Genomic DNA, 21,839 nt, shown 5'->3' on the forward strand with positions numbered 1-21,839 from the left:
GTGCTGTATGTACATGAAGATAAATATAGGCTATAAAAATGTAAATATGCTTGTCTGGGTATCCCTGAAAAGAATCTTCCTTTGGGGCGCCTGGGTGGCTCAGTCGGTTAAGCGTCCGACTTCGGCTCAGGTCATGATCTCACGGTCGGTGAGTTCGAGCCCCGCGTCGGGCTCTGTGCTGACCGCTCAGAGCCTGGAGCCTGTTTCAGATTCTGTGTCTCCCTCTTTCTCTCTCCTCCCCCGCTCGTGCTCTGTCTCTCTCGTCTCAAAAATAAATACACGTTTAAAAAAAATTAAAAAAAAAAGAATCTTCCGGAAACGGCGCTCCACTTTGTGAAGTTCTATGCAACAAGTTAATACCTATCACCTGGCTAATAGTAGCCAGATTTGGGCGAGTTGTTTATTCCATGTCGCGCACTGGGCTTTGCATGCATTAGCTCATTTATCTTCTCCGTGGAGAAGGTATTTTCATGGGTCCCATTTTACAGACTAAAAACCCGAGACTGAGACAGGCAAATGTCCTACTGGTAGTAAGCGAAAGTCAGATTCAAACCAGAGCAGCCTGAGTTCAGAGTCCACGCAATCACCTCTCTCTCTTCTAACTAACTGGTTAGAAAAAACCCACAGATACTACCGCCTGCCAGGAAAAAGAGCCGGTAACGAGAGTCCTGTTGAAGAATGAGTTCATTCAGCACTCCATGGTGAGTATGGCCTCCCAGTAACTCCTAACGCATTGCATGCAGTTCCCACCTTGCAGAAGGGTTGGTTGCAGAAGGGTTGGATTCCGAAAGTTGATTTACGAGCAAGTGCCCTGTCCCCCTCTTCCGTGCTCCAAGGCACTCTGTACACACCTCTCCTGTGACACTCAGCACACTGTCTCTTTGCTGCTTATACATCTGTCCCCGCCAGGGCTCCTGCTCAAGGGCAGAGACCTTGCCTTATGTCTCCTTTCCTATTCCCAGCACCCAGCCCGGTGCCCAGCCCAGGGAGACACGAAGTATACACACGTATTAAATTACAAGTCATTTGTTTAGAACTCAGCACCCATTTCCCAAAAGAAATGCAGTATGAATGTGAGTGGAAGCATTATGTTTCCAACCAGCCCACAAAAGTTGACTTAAACTTTCTTGTAGTCTACCAAGAGTACTAAGTAATTTGGAGCCGTGGGTGGGACAAGAGGTGGTGGGTGGGGAAAAAGATAGAAATCTCCCTCCCCCTTTCCTGAGTCAGATCTAGATGAAATTTTACATGGGTCAGAATTCATCTTTGACTCCCCCAGACTGTCTTTTCTTCCTATACCTCCCATTCATGGGTATCCCTGCCTCCAAGCTTCCTACTCAATACCTAGCTGTGGTCTCTCACTCAGGTCTTCCCCTCTTTCCCCGATGACCTTCTTTACTCCCTCACTAGCCAAAATTTCTGTTTCCTGAGTGCAGCTGAGCTTAGCTGATTTTCAGCAGAAAACGATGTGCATGAATTAATTCTTGCTAATGTGTGAATGGTTGCCCAACACGAGGCATATGAATGCTAGTACAGTAGTTAAGATGGGATTGGAGACAGACCTAGATTTGAATCCTGGTTCTACCTTTAAGTTACATGGCCTAGGTAGGGTAATTTAACCTCTCTAAGCCTCATTTCTTTCATCTGTAAAGTGGAAATAATCATAGTTATACAGAGAACTAACACTTTCATGACACCTACTGGAGTTACAGCACATATTGGGCACAGTCCTAAGATATCTCATTTATCTAGAAAGAGATGAGAAAGAGATAGAGAGAGCACAGATAGAGATAGAGATAGAGAACTCCAATGTGGGGTTCAAACTCACGCACCATGAGATCACGACCAGAGCTGAAACCAAGAGTTGGACGCTCACCCAACCGAGCCACCTGGCTCCCCAGTCACAAGAACTTCTTATTCATTTATTCACTTTATCTTTACAACAACCCCATGAGGTAGGCACTCAGTATTAACCTTTATAAAGGGGAGTGACTTTTTAAGAGATTTCTAACGGTAAGTTAGTATTTATTCCTGCCTCCCTTCTTCCAAAAAGGCTTGGAGGCAAAATCCGGCATGGATAGAATTTCTGGCCACGTGGATAGAAGAGGGTAGTCATTCCTGGGAGAAGATGTTCCCAGGCAAAGGGAGTGGGGCTGTTACCAGATCACCCATGGCTGACAACTCATCTGGAGGGTCCCTTCCTTCATGTGATTCCTGTTTCCACAGCTTCTCCCCTTCCTCTGCCCCTGAATGTGCCGAATCTGCAAGTGGTCCAAGTTGTGTTTTTTTTTCTATCCCCTTTCTTTCTTTTTTAATTTTTTCACACAGCTCATGGCAGCTGCAAGGTGGTGAGGGCCAGGCGGATGGCAGCAGCTGTTTGTATGTATGGGACCTCTGTAGTCTTTCTTTGTGAGTCAGGGGCTGCCTGTATATATCACAAGCTGCCACCTGGCAAGACATTTCGTTCCATCTAGGTTGTTTAAATGTTTCCTGGATGATATCATACATGCAAAGGGAGGGGAGGATCTTCAAGATGCTGAACTCAGCGCAGCCCCTCACTGCCCTCCAGCCCTACACTGAAACATTCGAGTTATTCCGTCCTGTAGCTTAGCAGACAGCCTTGGATTTGCTCTCCAGTCCTTCCCATTGACCAGATGCAGAGATGTTAAAGCCATGGGGGGTATGCATTTGAACAGAAGTAACGGTGTCGTCATGGAAAACAGTGAGCAGGAGCCTAAGGCAGAGGCAGGTGGTAAGCTCGCCTGCTGTGGGTGTCCTTGTGATTAAGTACCTTCACTCCCCTGGGCCTCAGTTTCCTCTTCTGTCAAACAAGGTGGGTGGGCTGCACTATCTCTGGTCCCTCCTGAGTGGAGGACTCTCTGATTCTATGATGAATTCAGGACAGAGGGCTCTTCGTCCTTTCTGATGCCACCCTAGAGATGGGCAGTCCATCATGACCCTCGTAAGCCTGCTCAAATGTTTCCTCATCCTTAAAACGGAACAGTCTCCCCTCTGTTAACTAAACATCTCGTCATTTGAGGGATTTTTCTTGTGACTCGGACTTCCGAAAACAGAGAGACTTCTACTCTATTCTTGTTACCGGGATACCTTTGTTACCGATAGAGTGACATGTCTGTTTTCACCTAGATGGTTAGTTTTGAAAGACTCAGTAGCAATGTATTCTATTTTCATGCGACATTTCTATTTAAGAGCCATTTCACACACACTGTTTCATTTGAGCCTTGAACTGACAATAGGAAAGGAAGTTACACTCAATTTTCTATGTGAAGAGATTCGGGGCGAAGACACATAGATACCTTTAATAACATCTCATCCTATGGTTGCTAAACAGAAGAGTCAGGACCCCAAACTTGGATTCTGTTGACTCCCAGTCTAGTGCTCAGGCCATGAGAACACACAAAGATCAAACCCAGCACCACCACCCAATAAACCAGCTCTCCTTGCTTGAGTTTCTGCTATGTCCCGGGTACTTGACGAGGTGCTTTGCATACAACAACGGGAATATTTGAAGCAATGAGGCAAGGGAAGGACTATCATACTCGGTTTAGAGATGGGAAAAAAAAAAAAAGGAAGTTTGGAGAGATGAAGTATTAAGTAGTTGCCTGATAGCTAATGTGTGTTGAAAGCAAAATTTGCTGAAGGCAGAATTCAAGCCCAAGTGCCTTCTTCTGGCGGTGCTGCCTTCACTTAAAAATGCATCACCTTGGGGCGCCTGGGTGGCGCAGTCGGTTAAGCGTCCGACTTCAGCCAGGTCACGATCTCGCGGTCCGGGAGTTCGAGCCCCACGTCAGGCTCTGGGCTGATGGCTCAGAGCCTGGAGCCTGTTTCCGATTCTGTGTCTCCCTCTCTCTCTGCCCCTCCCCCGTTCATGCTCTGTCTCTCTCTGTCCCCAAAATAAATAAATGTTGAAAAAAAAATTAAAAAAAAAAATGCATCACCTGAGGGGCGCCTGGGTGGCTCAGTGGTCAGGCGGCCGATGTCGGCTCAGGTCATGGTCTCATAGTTTGTGGGTTCGAGCCCTGCATCAGGCTCTGTGCTGATGGCTCAGAGCCTGGAGCCTGCTTCGGAGTCTGTGTCTCCCTCTCTCTGCCCCACCCCCCCACTCACTCTCTCAAAAATGAATAAACGTGAGAAAAATTTCGAAAAATGCATCACCTGAAATGAGACCCATTGTAGTTTAGTCCGCAGGACTTTTTTAGGCCACGTGAATTATTGTCCCATGAAAATACAGTGAACAGAAAGTACCGGGAGGTTGAATCCCGTGCAGCTGACTTGAATCTCACTGAGCTGCCCTTAATTCTCCCGCCATGCATCACGCTGCTTGTTGGACTGTCTTTTCTAGATTTTAGTTTTCATTTTTTCAAACATATTTTTGTTGCCTTTTTTCCCTAGGCCCTTCTTAAAATGTCTCTTCGTCAATTTTAAGAGATCGTCATTTAACATGAGCGTGATCTTAGAACTCGTATGATGGCCAGTAGAAGCGTGGGATTCTAGCTTCCCCCTTCTTTCCCAAATCCCAGCTTCTGCATCCCAGGATCATTTCACATTTCTTCATAATCCATTCTCCTGACCATTTTACGTAGCCAACCCTTGCTTATTTTTGTATCCATGTAATTCCTTGCCTATTCTTAGGCATTCTAAATTCATCTATAACATAAGGATAATGATTCCTGTCCTGTCTGCATCTCATAATTTTGGTGATGTTCAGTCAAACCATGTATAGAGAGAAAGCACTTGGAAAAAGTATAAGGAATGATGAACACAGACAATTATAATATATTTTGCTTTTGAAAAGCCCACACGGTAGAAATGGAGCGAAATAATCAAGATTGGTCAGGGAGGTGGAGATTTAGATGTTCTGGACTTATTTGTTAGTTATAATGTGTAAGAGATACTAACTATATAAAATAACTTAATTGGTTACTAGATCAATTAATTTATTATTATTATTTTTTAAGTGTTTATTTATTTATTTTGAGAGACAAAAGGAGAGAGAGCGAGCATATGTAAGCAGGGAAAAGGCAGAGAGAGAGGGAGAGAGAGAACCCCAAGTGGGCTCCAAGCTGTCAGCACAGAGCACGATGTGGGGCTCAAACTCATGAACCATGAGATCATGACCTGAGCAGAAATCAAGAGTCGGACACTCTTCTGACTGAGCCGCCCAGATGCCCCCTAAATCATTTAAAAATTTTCTTTTTAACGTTTATTTATTTTTGAGACAGAGAGAGACAGAGCATGAATGGGGGAGGGTCAGAGAGAGAGGGAGACACAGAATCTGAAACAGGCTCCAGGCTCTGAGCCGTCAGCCCAGAGCCCGTCGTGGGGCCCGAACTCTCGGACCGCGAGATCATGACCCGAGCCGAAGTCAGCCGCTTAACCGACTGAGCCACCCAGGCGCTCCCCCACCCCCCAAATCATTTTAAAAGAGAGAGTTTGTGTGCATATTTTAAAGTAATGTGCTCTTCTTACCGTAGACTGACATGGGTGAGTGTTGCTTAAACACAGCGTTCACGTCCTCTGTGTTTTCCCCTCACATCTCCCTGGTTTCTTTGCCTTTACATGCCTGGCTGCCGTCCTACAAAACCGACACCTTCAGGTCTTATTCTGGACCCTGTGTTAACCTTCTCTTGCAGAAGTTCCCACATTTTTCAGAATAAGAACACATTTTAAAAGTGTTCACTCTTTTTGTGCAGTGCCATGATGATAATGAACTCCTGGCATCCACTGACTTGGAAAATACCCAGTGAGAAAAGGACATTCCAGACTCAGTAAAACTTTTAAATGGAGTTCTATTTAATCGATCACAATGGCATCCAAATGCTTTTGGAAAATACACAGACATGTCTGAGGCGTTATTCCATGTTTATGAACACTCAGTACATATTTGTCAAATGAATGCATGGGTAGGAAGAGAATGAAAATTTGCAGGCACTGCTTGTGATATACACGGATTTGTGACCCTTTGTCATAACTTCATTCCCCAACTCCTGCCCCGGGGAGCCAGAGCTCGGAGTTTAGAAACCACTTGCATGGGTTCCCAAATACCCAGCCTACAGTAGGCATGCAAGAATTGTGTACTGAATGTCCACAGGACAGGAAAGAATGGATGAATGCTACTTGCCTCCCAATTAGGTTACAAGTTTGCGGATAGCAGATACGTCATAGGCCCTTCCGTGTCCCCAGCAGAGCCCAACATTGTGCTGAGAGAAAGTACCCTGCTTTCAATAATCAACTGATTTGATTAGCATCCCTTACCAACATTTCTGGAAGAGCTTATCAGGTTAAGCTTACAGCTAAAATGTAAACTATGTAGAGGGAACATACATGCTTTTGATATCAGAAAACTCCTTGTGTTTCTCTGCAAGGGTAAGTAAGAGAAGCCATGGAGTCAGGGAAACACAAGGCAACGGGAAAGAGCCCAAGGATGAAGCAGTGTGGCTGGCCCCAAGGGAGGGAGAGCATCTGGACAGTGGAATAGAAACTTCACCCTCTGAAACCTCAGTCTCCTGCTGTGTAAGGCCTCACCACAGAGCAGGCAATATGACCAGAGCACCGTCCGGTGGAGGAAATAGCAGAGGGGATGGTTGGCTCCTTACACCTTGGGGTGGAAGGTGGCAAAGAGCAGTGAACTTACTCATAAATTGTGAACTAGAGCATACGAAATATTTTCATGGGCACCCATGACATAGAGATTTTGTTAGAGGAATCACTCACCTCAGCAACGCTGGGTAGAGCAGCCCAATCATCGTGAAGAGAAACTCTTCATATGGCTTCTTCTTGAAGGCTCCAGGGTCACAAAGCACTACGGAAAGAACTAGCCGCTTGCACCCTAAGTCTGGTGGCCACTTCACCTTGCAGCAAAGGAAGTGAAAGTGTCCAGATGAAGAGGAAGAAGGTCAACATTCTCTCTAGGGGGGAAAAATGCAGACATAGGCTTTTTTTTTTTTTTTGAGGGGTGGAGGGTTCAAAAGTGCTTTGATTATAGCTATATATCTATAAAGACAAACAAGAAATAATCTTTCTTATTTCTTGTTTTTCCTCAGCTGATCCTGAGATCTGAGGCCGGATTTTCGTAGGAGAGCAGCCTGGAAAACAAATTACCAAAGGAAAAAAAAGAAAAGGAGAGAAATGATGTTCCAGCTGCTTTAGGTTACTTTAATTTTTTTTTCATGTGTCCTGGCTGCCTTGATGTTTCTGACCTCAGTTATTTCTGTTGAGTCGAAATCGTTGGGTGAACCGGATTCCCCCAATTCTAGACGGGGCCTTAATTGGAGTGTGGTCCAGATTCCCAGTTTCGTAACTGTGCAAGCTGAGGTATGGTGATGTAATGCACCATGTCACAGGTCCTTCTAACCCATAATGTCACACTCACCATGGTCCAACACCTTCCCCCAAACTAACCTCTCGAGCAGAAGTTCAACCCACGCACAGCACACCTGTGACCTTCTTAGTCTTCCCATCTGTCCCTCTTCATCAAAATGTGTGTCAGCCTGATGGGACATTCTGGCTGGAGTGGGGTCTGTTGGCTTTGGAGGGTGGATGTGTCTGGAATGCAGTCAGGCCGGGCACCCTGGGATGGGCACTGGGCTGTGCAGGATATGAGAAAGAACACATGCTCCAGAGCTTGACTGCTGCAGATGTCCTCATCCTACCACTCAATAACCGTGTGACATTGGCAGGTTACTTAACCCTTTTTTTGGTCTCAGTTTGTCCATCTGTAAAACAGAGATAATGGTACTTCTTTCCGATGACTATTACAAAGATTACATAAATTCATGTATGTCAATGGACAGATGATTGACACTAGGTAAAGGTTATTATTATTTTTTTATTACATATATTATGAGTAGATCTTCACCTGTAGAACAATAGCCATGTGACAGGATTGTAAAACTTAAGTGACATTGAATGTATGCTTAATGGAAGAAAAGGGATGAATGAATTACCTGTGTGCTCTTGGGCAAGACACTCCATTTTCCTGGCCCTTCCTAGCTCCTCTTAAGTAACACCATGCAGATCATGGACCAGCTGGCCTTGCCATAAAGTGAACAAGTTGTTCTGTTCATCCCGGGCTTTGTGTTTTTACCCCAGAAACCCCATGTCCTGGGAAAGGACAGATAGACTGGGATGGTGGTTACCCTGGACCTCTGTGACCCTTGCTGTGTTCCAAGGCACACTAATGATCAACCTCTTGGGCCTCAAGGTGCCCTGTCCTGGGTCCCCCACCCCACCATATCATCTGGGGTTACATCAACTAGGATTACTCCATGTGGTCTATCATCCTCCAGCAGATGAACCTACACTCGATCACACAGGGATCATATAATGAGCAAATTGTGTTGAGAGCCTTCGGCGGGAATGAGTAGACATGGTACAAGGCCACCTATGGCCCAGGCATGATGTCATTCCTGCCTCATTCTATTGGCCAAAGCAAGTCACAAACCCCAACCCCATTCAAGAACTGGAGACATAAGCTCTTCCTCTTGGTACTGTGAACATAGATACAGGGAAAATAATAATTACAGGCACATTTACCAATTACCATAATGATCCAGAGCTTGTATTTGGTACTCCAATTGGTACAAGATGGTGGCAGATCAAGACAAGAAAGACAGAAGGAGGCTGTTTTCTCTTCAAGAGACTCAGGAACACTGTGAGAGAGCCAGGGTGGCTCTATCTAAACTGACTCAATTCTGGAAGCAAAGGGAGATGCATTGGAGGAAGAGGCTATGAAATGCCTACAGACTCTACTTAAATTTCCTCCAAGTTAGATGTGGTGGTGCATGATTCGCCCACACTCTCATCCCTTCTACCCTGGAAATCAGCATTGTTCCAGAGGACAGCTTCTCCATCCTCCTCCTCAGAGAGCAGAGCAGACCCTCTCTTCCCATCCCTCCTCCACTAGAGACATGTAGTGTGGGTGAGAACTAAAGTTAGGTTGTTTTGAGCCTCTGGAGTTTGGGGTTGTTTGTTACTGCATCATTAACTACCCTATCCTGACTAATAAACTATTTAATGAAATACCAGTCCTGAGGAACATTGTGTAAAATAGAGTAAAATATTTATGTAAAAATAAATTTGGGGACAATGAGAAAGTGCCAACTTTCCTTTGGTATTTGTTCTCCCTTTCTGCATTTTTTTGGTGCTAGAACTCTTGGAGTTTTGGCCCGACACTTGGGCACCTAACTAGAGACTGTACATCCCTTAGCTTCCTTTCTATCTGATTGTGTCCATTTGGCTGAGTTCAGGCAGGTGGGATGTAAGTACAAGTGATGTGTGTTAGTTATCTCCTTAAAGAGAAACTTCTTTCCCTGGACTCTCTCTCTATTGTCTTTTTGTCTGAGACATGGTAACCACTAGTGCCATCTAGGGGTCCATGTGTTGAGGATGGAAGAGCCACTTGTCCTGCCTTAGTCCACTCATCTTTGTACTGATACATGAAAAAGAAATTAACTTCTATTTTAGCCACTGTGTTTTAGAGTATCTTTGTTATGGCAGACTAAGGTGTACCCTAACTAATATCAGGCTGTATCTTCCCCTTGGAGATTAATGGGGAACTCTATATCTTAAGTTTTTGAGGTGTCCTACTATTTCACATCTTAATTACTGAGGGAATCCCCTTTTTGTGGGACATTTGTTGATAATTACTTATTTATATCAAAAAGACAACTTTAAAATAAATTTTTTCTTTGGAGAGTGTTGGAATAAATTCATCCTGGGAGCCAGGGGCAACTATGGAGTTATCATTCCTAATGGCAATTAATAAGGTGCATGGCACCATCCACGTGCAGCTCCAACTCAGCTTCTATTGCTTTCCTCCTGGAAAAATAGCCAGGTAGTAGAAAAAGCGGGAGCTTGGGTAACAAGCTTAGACTGGAATTAAGACTCTGGTGATCTTGGGCATTCTTTTCACTTCTTCAGGGCTCTGTTTCCTCATTTGTAAAGTGAGGATACCATTGCCTACCTCACAGGGTTGTTTGGATCCTGCATATAACGGTGCCTGGCATATAAGTGTCTTCTTTGTCCTTCCTGTTCTTTTCTGCCTCTCTTCACTCTTTTTCTGCAGAGACCAGCATGGTGTGCAGGGCACAGGAGCATTTAAACATACTTACTGACTACCTTTTCCTCATGAAAAATTTCCATGAAATTTCTGTGAGGGTTTCACAATCTTTTTAACAAAGAAATTCACTCTCAGGCCTTCTCTAAACATTCCCCTCCCAAGTCAAAGTCAAAGTCAAGATCGGTTCGATGAATGCTTTTCCTTATATTACCTGAATTCTGAAAGGGGCCAAATTTAAAGCAGGGTGGGAGAAGGGGAAGGGAAAGAAAGACAATATCAAGCAAGGCTTAAAAGTCATAGGGAAAAGTATTAGCTCCTTTTGGGCTACTAAGTAGGATACTAAGGAAGAGAGGTGACTTGTGTCCTCATCTTTCAAGTATTTGAATGGCCATGGGCAAGTAGTGAAGAATCAGATCTGCTTGTGGTTTTTCTAGTAAAGCCAGGATGATACGTTAGAACTCAAGTTAATTAGGTGTATTTCAAAGTCAATTACTTGAAAGAACTCTCCTTAGTTTCAGGTCTGCAAATTAAGGGGAAAAGCAATAAAAAAAACTGATCCAGGAAGACTCTTACATTGGAGACTCCATGAGGGTAAGGTTGGTGCCTTATCTTCACTCTTCTTCTGCAGAGACCAGCATGGCACTCAGGGTACAAGGATCATTTAAACATATTTGCCAACTGCATTTTCCTCATCTGAAGGGTCAAACTTCTTGAAGGAAACTTTTATTCATTAAGAATTTTGGGAGTATGAGCATCAGAAACCAACTCTAGTTATTTCAAGGATAGATGGAACTTATCTGAAGGATACCAGGGAAGCTCATCGAATCTGTAGAACAACCAGGCTGTGAGAAAAGAAGAGCTGAGGTAATCCCAGAGACCTCAGCAACAACAGCCACTGGCCAGCTATCTAAAGTGCCTCCATGATGTGAAAGGGAGTATGGTTGGTCTATTCTCAGACAGGGCCAGTGGAGCAGGAATGTTGGGAGCCCATGCCTGTGATACAGAGGGTGGTACTAGAGAATGGAAATTTAATGTGAACCCAGAAGCACCCCGCCCCCCCCCCCCAGCTGTGTGTTAAAGGCTTTGGATGTCAGTTATCTTCTGTGCATAACAAACTATCGCCAAAGGGCTTACCAGCAACCGTTATACTTGCTCACGATTCTGTAGGCCAGCAATTTGGGCTGCGCTCAGCTGGGTGGTTCATGTGTTGGTTTCACTTGGGGTCATTCTTAGGGCTGCAGCTACCTGTAGCTCAGATGACGCTAGATGGTCCAAGAGGGTTTCACTCACATTTGGAAGTTGGTGTTCATTACCAACTGGGAAAGCCTGCTGATATTCCATGTGACTTCTCATCCTCTAGTAGGCTAGCCTGCACTTCCTCATGTGGTTCTCTCAGGGAAGGGATAGGGAGGTTAGGAGCAAAGGGAGGTTGGCTCCACACACATTTTGGGAGGATCAGGAGGCAAATTCCTAAGCGGATCAACGTTCATCAATATCTATTATATGCCAGGCCCAGCCCAAGGCACTTATCAAAAAGATCCCAGTTTCCACCCTGGTAGTCCAGTGAGGTAGGCATGATTACTTACCCCGTTTTACAGATGCAGAAAGGAAGCAACTTGCCTGAGGTCCCAAATCTGGTAAGTGGCAAAGTATGAATTCAGATCTGTGTCTTTCAAAAATCTTTGTTGCCTCTGTTCCCCATGGTACTGTTGGCTCTCTCCTCAGGGTGGAAGGTAGCTCTTGTGCCTTCATTTGTCCACTAACAAGAGAGAAGGTGGGAACTCTGGGTTGGTAGCTGAGCAGGAGAACTGAACTGAGTAGGGAGGTAAGCAGGAAAGGGGGGGTGTCAAGGAAGTTTCAAGTACTTTCACCTCCTTTGCCCGAGCACAGGGCGTTCTTTGGGTTATTGTTTATAAATTGGGGCAGTTCACCTTATTCTCTGAACTTGGTAAGTGCATAATTACCATCTGACAGTCTGACAGTGGTTGGCAAATTCATTCTCCTTTTTTCAATTTCTCAAGTTCCATGTCCTCAAGAAATGAACATGGATACAACATGCATTAGTAATTATGAGATTCGGGTATGAATTCAGAGTAATCTGGGTTCAAGTCCTGGATCTGCTCCTTATGAGCCATGTGAGCTGAAACGTCCTTAATTAAAACATTAAGATAAGAACTATATAAATATGTGGGGTCGTTGTGGGGATTGACTAAGATAATATATAGAAAACACTTAGCCTTGTTAATGCAATAAGCATTCATTAAATGCTGGAGAAAAATTGTTCTGGCTTAATCATGTACTAGCTATGGGATCTTGTGCAAGTTTCCCAGTCAGCACAGGCTGGACTACACTGCTATAACAACAATCTGAAAACATCAGTGGCTTTCCACACAGTGGAGAAATACTGCTGGCTCACACTACTCGTCCACTAAGGATTGGCTGAAACTTGGTTTCTCCACCTCTCTCTGGAACCCAGGGCAGCCTCTCTCTGGAACACTGCCAGCCTCTGTAGCAGATGGAAACCGCGAGCTGGAAGACATGTGTCATCTCTGTCTACTTTTCATTGGCCAACTCAAGTCATAAAGCTACTCCTGAATTCAACAGTGCAGGAGTGGAAAAGTCCTCCTACAAGAAGAGTAACCAAAGGAAGAGAAATTATTATCTTTTATCATAAAATTATATGATTTACCGACTATTTATCTTGAGCCCTGCCTCTCTGTATTGTTTGGCATGTAATAGGCATTATTGAATGAGAATATTATCATTACTCCATCAAGTGTTCTTAGGCCCCTTTTCTCAGTTTGGTCTGAAGAAGTTTCAGATCCCAAAAAGTCCAGTTGTGCCTTATTTAGCCCAACATCTGGAGCGACTCAGCTGTACCACATATTTGTTCCTAAATCACTGAATTGCTCACTGAATTGGCTGCCAAGCTACCTTTTCCAGACAGGAGAAGAGGAAAAACTTACTTGCAAAGAAAAATAGAAGGTTCCTCTTGGCCAGGCTGAGGCCTCTTGTGGAAATCAGCCATAATAAACGGAGAAGATTTGTAACAATGAGGATACCCCAAACAGAGTTAAGTTGAATTTCAGGGGATTGGCAGGGTAGAGCTGGAGAAACGGCTTTGCATCAGAAGGCTATCATCGGCTGGCAGTGTGATCTCAGATCAGATCCTTCACTTCTCTGTGCCTCAGTTTCCTCATCTGTGAAAGGGGGTGATGGTGAGAACAATGACTATCTTTCAATGAATGGAAATGAGAATAAATGAAATAATATGTGTGAAGAGTTTTTACAAACTACGGAAGCCATTCCATGATGGTTTGACAAAACGGCTAAACAAACCAACAAACAAAAGTTAAATTGAACAAAAATGTGACATCATACGCAAGATCTGATTATAACAGTAATTTGGTAACAGATATGGAGATAGTTGTTGAGGCCCCAAAGCATGAAACATATTCCCAGTTCTTAAAGATCTTACAAGGGCTGTAAAGAAGACAAAGTAATATTACTGAGGCTTTTGATTTACTGGCAACCATCTTATGCTATAATTCAGCATTACTCATGGCCGACTACTTTTCTCTCTAGAAAACTGGGTGGAGTGTGCAAACACAAAGACAGAGCATGGCCTTCTGGAACAAAACAAGACGTCCCGAGCCTTGGGGTGAGACCAAGAGATCAAAGGCCAGGTGGGCTGCTTGCTTTGTTTCTTGGGTGCCATTTGGTATCGTTTCCGTATTTCACTCAGTCAGCGTTGCTCAACTTCCACCCTCTCCATCATCAAAAAGTATTTTTAGTCCTTTTCATTACAGGAAATCTTTGGCATTGCTCTCAGGGTTGGTCAGATGGGGGAACATGAGTTTTCCATTGTTAGCATGTCTGTAAATAACAGCTAGCAAATGCATCTTTACATCTTAGAGGGCATCTTTACTCTCATCTAAAGCTGCATCTCATAATGGTGGGGACTAGGTCCCTCATCGGTGGGGACCAGAACAAAGTGGAAGAAGGTCCTTCACTAGTGTGACACTGGTCACCTCCCCACCAAGTAGGTGGCCCCCTAAGAACTTTTCCCTCCTTCTCGAAGACATTCCCAGATCCATCATTGTTCTTGTCCCTATTATTTACACTGCAAATATTTAATCATGTAGTACTTGTTCTATGCCAGGTACCGTTCTATGGTACTATGTGCTCAAGGTGTGTTAACTTATTATACTGTCATAACAACCCTATGAAGTAGGTACTTCTTCGAATCACCTTTTTCCAGAAGGGGAAATTCAGACACAAAAAAGGTTAAGTAGCTTCTCAAAGGTTGCTCATCTCCAGCTGTTATAAAGATTAAATGAGTTGATGTTTGTAAAGTGCTTCGCACAGTGCCTAGCACACAGTAAGTGTTCTACAAGTGTTGGTTAAGTAAATCTGAAGAGTTCAGGACAGAGTCAGACCTCAAGGAGCTGAACACATTTGCGGCATGGCTGGGGGCTAGAGCCTGGTTTTAGCCTCAGTTCTGTCTCTTTCTTGTAGGGAGATCTTGGCCAAGATTGCTTAGCCGGTTAGAACCTGTGGTCCTCATCTGTTGAATGTATCTGATGATGGGGTAGACCTTTCCCTGGCGAAAATATTGGTGGCTATGTAACATATGACAGAAAGTGAAGTTGTAAGGAACACAGCTCAAGAATTTACAGTCAACATCAAATATTTAGGGGTGAAGGCCTGTTTGTGCCATGGAAGATTTTCCCCTATTGAATTCATAAAGGGGCTTATTTCCTAGGCATGAGATTCCCTAGGACCTCATAACCCAGAGGTGGTGATAACAATAAAGACATAGTTCAAGGGCATAGAGAGCAGAATTAGTGTGGAAAAGTTCTTGAATGTTAACTGCAATAGCATTTGACAGGCCAGAAAGCCTAAATTCTCTTGGGGTCTTGGGGGCAAAATTGATGTTGGAAGAGCCTGGTGAGGTGGACAGACCTGGTAGAAAAGTGGAGAGGAAGTTGATGAGGAAGAGCCAGCCACTAGAATGGCAGAAGCGTGGATTCCCCAGTCACCCATCTCGAGTTTGACATTGGCTATTACAATTACCTCTGGCAATAGGTAACACTGAGTCCAGCCCCTCTATCATCTCATTTCAGAGGCACAACAGAAGTTAACTGACCCCCTTTTCACCCCCGCTAGATTTGACAGATGGTTGAAGGGAGGCTGAGAGAGGTTAAGTGGTTCCTCCACCTTGCCTTCTCCCAACCTTGAAGTTGGGAAGTATTTGAACTTCGGGTTCTGAGTTTTTCATACAGACTTCTTCTCAGCTCTCCGCAAATTCACGTGATGTGAACTTTTCCATTTCCCTTCTGACTTTGGAAAAACTTCTCACTTCCTTCTTAAACCTGACTCTACAATATCAGCCCTTCTTGAAGCACTTCCACAGTGGGGGCCAGTGGGGGGGAATGTGTCCCCCATGCCCATGTTTCCACAGAGAGAGGAACTTCCACTCCACTCCCAGGACAGAAATATATGACTGAAACACTTCTGTCACTCTCTATTCTTCCTTCTTTCCTCCTGGAAATAGAAGTAACTTTCTCTGGCTGGTGAGGTTGGGGAGGGGTCTTCTCCCGAGGGGGATGAGGGGGCAGTAACAATTATTGTTCCCCTTCAGAGCAGACTGGTCTCCCGAAGCAGCAGATCTGTGGGTCAGGGCTCTGACCAATCTTCTGGGAGGTGGTTTATCCCAAGCTCTTCAATCAGAAAAAGATATTCAGAATTTCAACAAAGTCTGAGAAGCCTCCACATTCTCCAGCGTGACTGTCAGAAACAATGCTGCTTTCACTATTCTGACTGAGTTCTTTGTCTATCTTTCATTTGAATCTGAACCCAGAGAGGGACCAGCTTGTGTTTAATTGTCACCATTATTGTCTGCAACACCAGATGCTTCGGTTTCAACATTGGGTGACTTTCTCCTTCTCTTTGGGTACCACTGTGAGTGTGTGTGTGTGTGTGTGTGTGTGTGTGTACATGTGTGCTGATTTTTAATAGTAGTCCTCAAGAAATATGCAATTCTGTTGGATTCCTTTGTCCTGTCCATAGTAATTTACTATTTAGTCCGCAAACATCTATTGGGTATTTGCATTGCACCTGGTTTTGTTCAAGGAGCCAGGGTTATAAAAATGAAAGACCCATTCCCTTCTCTGAGGACCTACCAATCTGGTGGGGAGGCAAACATGCAAACAGGCAAATATAAAACTTTGAAATGGTTGCTGAAGTGGAAATGTACTGAATGAAACAATGAGCATCAACAAGGAGGATACAGACAAGAGGCCCTCATGGAAGAGGGAGCTCTAAGCAGGGAGGTGAACGATGAGGAGGAATTGGCCAGGTGGCCAAGTAAAGAGAGAGCCTCCTTTCAGGCCAAGAATCACATACTAAATTATGGGATACAAGGAAGAATGGGGTGGTCAGGAGCCACTCTCAGTTCCCTGTGGCTGGAGTTGAACTGCCAGGTGGAGAATTCCAAAGAGCTGCAGAGAGAGAGAGGGTGGGGCCAGTTTGTCAGGCTCCATCATTCCCTGCTAAGGATCTTGAACTTTATCATGTGGAAAAGTGTTTCTCAAACTTCCTTGATGATAAGCGTCACTTGGATGACACTTGATAAAAATTTGGATGCCCCAGACTCACTCCAGAACTGATAGAGGACCTTGGGATCAACTAGCAAGCACCCTGGTGATTCTTAGAATCAGGTACGGTTTGGAAACACTGCTGAGCCATGGGTTTGGGGAAAAGGACTGGCATGGAGAGAATTGCATTTTCATGAAATCAGTCTGGTACATGGAAGATGCAATGGAGGCAGGGTAGCAAAATTGAAGGTCTGGTGACAGGTGGGATGATGAGAACCTGATGGGGGGAGGGCACAGTGGATGGGAATTGAAGAGGACTTTAGAGTACTAACCTAGCAGTGTCTCAGATTCATGCACTTTCCTCCGAAATGAGCGAAGGAAAAGTATCTTCTTGATAACCTGAAGCTCTAATCCCCAAAGCGATGGTATTTGCAGGTCATGAGGGTAGGGTTTCCATGATGGGATTAGTGCTCTTTGAGGAAGAGATACAAGATAGTTTGCTGTGAGGGCAGAGTGAAAAGGCAGCTATATTTCTGCAAGCTAGGAAGATGGCCATGGCCAGAGCCTGACATGCTGGCATCCTGATATAAATTTCTGTTTGTTGAGCCACCCAGCATATGGTATTTTGCATAACAGCCTGAACTGACTAATATGTTACCTAATCTTCCTTATTAACTTTGTACCCCTCTGGGTAGCAGGAAAAAAAAATGTAGAAAAAAAATCTAGTAATTTCCATATGATTCCCCAAAATTCTATGTTGCCAGGGGGTCACTCTCTTCTTATCTTTCTGCAGCATCCAACAGAGTAGACCATGCCCTTTCCTGCAAACACTTTTTTCTTGCATTCTTTTACATCACATCCTATAAGAGTTGTCCACCACGCTTGTTTGTGCCCACCATGGCCTCTCCAACTCTATCTTTGGTTGAATGCTTCTCTCACATTTTACTTTGACTTTTGAAATCTGTCTTGGATCCCATTTTCTTTTACATCTTCTCTTGGTGACCACACGTTTGCTTTAAATACTATCTAAATGTTGATGCTTTCCAAACCTCTGTGTCCACCACTGGCCTTTCCCAAACACTCCAGACTCATGGCCAACTGCCTGCTTAGTGTCTTCCCTGCATGCTCAACAAACTCTGCCTGTCCCCAGTCTTCACCCCCCTCAGTCAGCTGTCTCAGTCTCTCCATCTTGGTACAAGGTGCTACTAGCTTCCCAGCTGCTCAAGTGAAACCTAGGCGATTTCCTTGAGTCCCTCCTCTGTCCCTTAAATTCCATGTCAAATACGTCAAGAAGTTCTGCAGACTACTTCTGAATATTCCTCCTTTCTCCATGTCCTAGACCCACTGTTCTCAGACGTGATCATGCAACAGGATTGTCTGGGTGCCTCGTAAAAAACCAAATTGCTGGGCCTCATCCATCCTCAGAGCTTCTGAATTAGTAAGTTCAGGGTAGGCCTGAAATTGATGGTTCTTTCAAAGTTCTCAGAAGATTATGCCAGCCATGAACCATACGCTGAGAACCACCAACTTACCAAGTCTTCCATTATCCCTCACCTGGACTATGGTAACAGTTTCCTAATTTGGATCCATGTTTTTGCTCTCATTCTTATTCATGGACTTTTTTCATGTTTTCTGTTTTCACTGTCCTTTTTAAAAATACCCTTCTAATATTTCAGAAAATTCCAGCCTTGGAAGCTCCGCTGTCTAAAGTCAGAACCTAGAAAACTCAAATTCCTAGCTTCCTTTGCAATGAGGATGTAAGCTGGTGACCCAGGCTTTGCCATTCAGAGACTTTGATTCAGTGGTGAGAAGACTGAAAAAGGAAGGTCTGTGCCATGTTTTTTATTTTTGGAAACAGAATAGGCGATTGACTTGGGGGCCTGCGAGTTTACACATGCTCCAGAAAAATCTATGAGCTGCCCAACGTGTTTTTTAAAATAAAATTCTTTAGAAGAAATAAATTTAATAAATTAATTAAAATAAATACAGAAAATGAAAATAAATTTCTTTCCGTTAAACCAGCCAGGGTCAGCTTTGTTATTTGCACCCAAGAACTCTAAGTGATACACCTTTTTGGAATCCATTCTCCGTTCAGTAGATTTCACACACGGATCTGTTTCAGTCACATTTGAGGACAGACCATGTCCTCACCTTATTTCTCAAAGCCCCCTGGGACCAGTCATTTTTCTATGACTCTTGATTCATCTTATACTACTGTCCTCCTCGCCCAATTTGACTAATGTCACCAGCCATTGTTTATTTCCTCAAACATGTCGAGCTTGTGACCACCTAAGGGCCTTTGCACAAGCCGTTGCTTCTGCCTGGGTGCTCTCTTAGAATCATCACATGACTTTTTGTTAGTTATTCAGAACTCAAGTTCCTTGATATAAATGACATCCCAACAGAAGACTCTTTTCTAACTACACAGTCTAACGTGGCTTTGTCTTCTGCAGAGCGATAATCACTCTTTGATATTTTTCTTACTTGTTAAATTGTTCATTGTGTACCCCTTAAAGGAGATGAACCGTGAGAGCGGGGTGTTGTATTTGCAAAGATTTTCTCCCCATCGACCGCTTGTCTTTTCATTTTCTTAACGATGTCTTGTGAAGGACAAACGTTTTTCAGTTTGATGAGGTTTGACTTATCAATTTGTTCTTTTAAAAAACGTATTTATTGGGGCGCCTGGGTGGCGCAGTCGGTTAAGCGTCCGACTTCAGCCAGGTCACGATCTCGTGGTCCGTGAGTTCGAGCCCCGCGTCAGGCTCTGGGCTGATGGCTCAGAGCCTGGAGCCTGTTTCCGATTCTGTGTCTCCCTCTTTCTCTGCCCCTCCCCCGTTCATGCTCTGTCTCTCTCTGTCCCAAAAATAAATAAACGTTGAAAAAAAATTAAAAAAAAAAATTAAAAAAAATAAAAAACATATTTATTTTTTATTTATTTTGAGAGAGAGAGTTTGTGAGCGCAAGTAGGAAAGGGGCATAGAGAGGGAGAAAGAGGATCCCAAGCAGTCTCAGCACTGTCAGCACAGAGCCCGACTCAAGGCTGTGTGAGAACTCAGAACCGTGAGATCATGACCTGAGCTGAAATCAAGAGTCGGACATTTAACCGACTGAGCCACCTAGGCGCCCCTCAGTTTGTTCTATCATGAATCATGCTTATGATGTCATACCTATGAAATCCTTGCTGAACCCAAGCTCTTAAACCCAAGGTCTCCTGTGTTATCGTCTAAATGTTTGATTGTTTTAGCTCTTACATTTAAGTCCATGATCAATTTGAGTGGATTTTTGTGTGGATAGTGGGAGGTAAGGGTCTAATTGATCTTTTGCCTGTGACCCTCCAATTGTCCCAACGCTGTTTGTTACAAAGGCTATCCTTTTTCCAAAGAATTGCATTGGCACCTTTGTTGCAAATCAATTGGCCATCGATGTAAGAACAAATATAAAGATTTATTTCTGGACCCTCAATTCTGTTCCATTGACCTGTATGTCTGTTTAGCGATTTGCTTTTGTATCATTTGTCTCTTGCATCTTTCTAGAATTTATTTTGGTTCGTTGCATGAGGTTAGGACCAAAATGGAGTTTTTCTCCCTCAAAATGGCTAGTGAATATCTTGGAATTGTTTATCGAGTAATCCTTTCCTTCTCCATGGATTTGTGATGCTTGTGGTTACATGGTTAAAATGGTTAAATGGTTAAAAACGTTAGAAACCTCCTCTATGTTACCCTGACTCACCCCATCTCTCCCTATCCAGCATTTAGAAGCCCCTAATCCTGGATTCTGTTTAACCAAATGACAAAAATGGTCCCTGTCTTCAAAAGAGCTTATGTTGGCAAATAGGAAGAGGACGTCGACATGTTAGAATAACAAACACGGAACAGATATTTGCATTGGGCCTCAGAGAGGGTTAGTCCATTTGTGCAACAACAGAACTGAAGGGATTCTCAGGGGAGTTTCATGTTTACTTTGGGTGGGGTTGTGGACACTTAATCTTCAAGTCACCCAGCCCCTGCTCAGATTGTTTCTACCTGTTTGTCTGACACTACCTTAATCTTCTGGTTGTGGGGTTTTAAAACCCCAAACAACTATGAAGTTCTGCGGGAAGTCTCTCCCCACTTCAGCTTAGTTTAAAAGTCCAAGATTCTCCTCAATGAAGATACTGAAGACATATTTGTAAAACTTCCAGAAGATTAAAGGCTGAGAGGAGCATCTTGGTAGGACGGGTGATCCGTTTTAAGGTTCAGTGGGTCTGGACAGACTGGAAAACACAGTTGAAATCAAAGCAATAAGAGGAAATTGAGAGGAATGTAAACTATTTTGTCTCAAAAAAAAAAAATCAATGCCAGAGTGAGGGAGTCTTAGTAAAAAGAATGAAATTTTAGTCTCCTGAAAGCTCAGTGTGGATGTATTGACTCAGGCTTGTTCTGTTTGCAAGGAACAGTAACATACGTGAAACTAAGGGGGCATAGAGAGGAGTTAAGGAATCAGTCACAGGGAAGGGACGCAGGGAAGGGATTCTAACCGCTCTGTGACCAGGCTGCCCCGGTCTGGCCCCGCTGGCCTATCTGGTAGAGCTACACCTTACTTGGGTGAAGGTCAAAGGCACCATCACTACAGCCACCACCACTGCCAATAACAATAAAACAAAGGAAATGTTGAAAAACACCCCAAACTTGTCCAGATTTCCTAGGTCATCAGGCACTGGGCTTTTGGTAGCTCAGCCTAAGAATTAACTTATTTTATTCCTTTTACATTTTATCTGTGACTATGCCTGTCCTGAGATTTTGAGGACAATGGCTACTTTATTTTTTATTATTTTTATTTATTTATTTATTTTGAGAAAGAGAGAGAGCACACGAGAGCAGGGAAGGGGCAGAGAGAGAGAGAGAGGCAGAGAGACAGGATCCCAAGCAAGCTTCACACTGTCAGCGTGGAGTTTAATATGGGACTTAAACTCACCAACTGAGAGATCGTGACCTGAGCCAAAATCAAGAGTCTGATGTTTAATGGACTGAGCCACCCATGCTCAGCTCAGGCTGAGCACCCAATGGCTACTTTAGAAGGTAGGGGGCATAGAAATAAAAGACAGAATTGCTTTCCTCCCCCTTTCATTCTCTTTCCCTCTATAAGGACATTAGAGCAGGGGCGCCCGGGTGGCTCAATCA

General features: G+C 44.0%; 1 protein-coding gene across 2 annotated transcripts in view; it reads right to left on the reverse strand.

Moving 5' to 3' along the window:
* The window catches only part of RBPJ (recombination signal binding protein for immunoglobulin kappa J region), a 218,639-nt gene extending 211,782 nt beyond the window's left edge, over positions 1 to 6,857 (reverse strand). Inside the window, exon 1 of one of the 2 annotated variants that reach the window (XM_043572831.1) lies at positions 6,736 to 6,857. In XM_043572831.1, the coding sequence (XP_043428766.1) occupies positions 6,736 to 6,767 (32 nt within the window). In that variant the 5' untranslated portion in view covers positions 6,768 to 6,857. The remainder of the gene's footprint in view (positions 1 to 6,735) is intronic. The other variant, XM_043572834.1, reaches the window with a different exon arrangement.
* Between the last annotated feature and the right edge of the window lie 14,982 nt (positions 6,858 to 21,839).

The sequence above is a fragment of the Prionailurus bengalensis genome, chromosome B1 (genome assembly GCF_016509475.1).
Source record: "Prionailurus bengalensis isolate Pbe53 chromosome B1, Fcat_Pben_1.1_paternal_pri, whole genome shotgun sequence".
Lineage (NCBI taxonomy): Eukaryota > Metazoa > Chordata > Mammalia > Carnivora > Felidae > Prionailurus > Prionailurus bengalensis.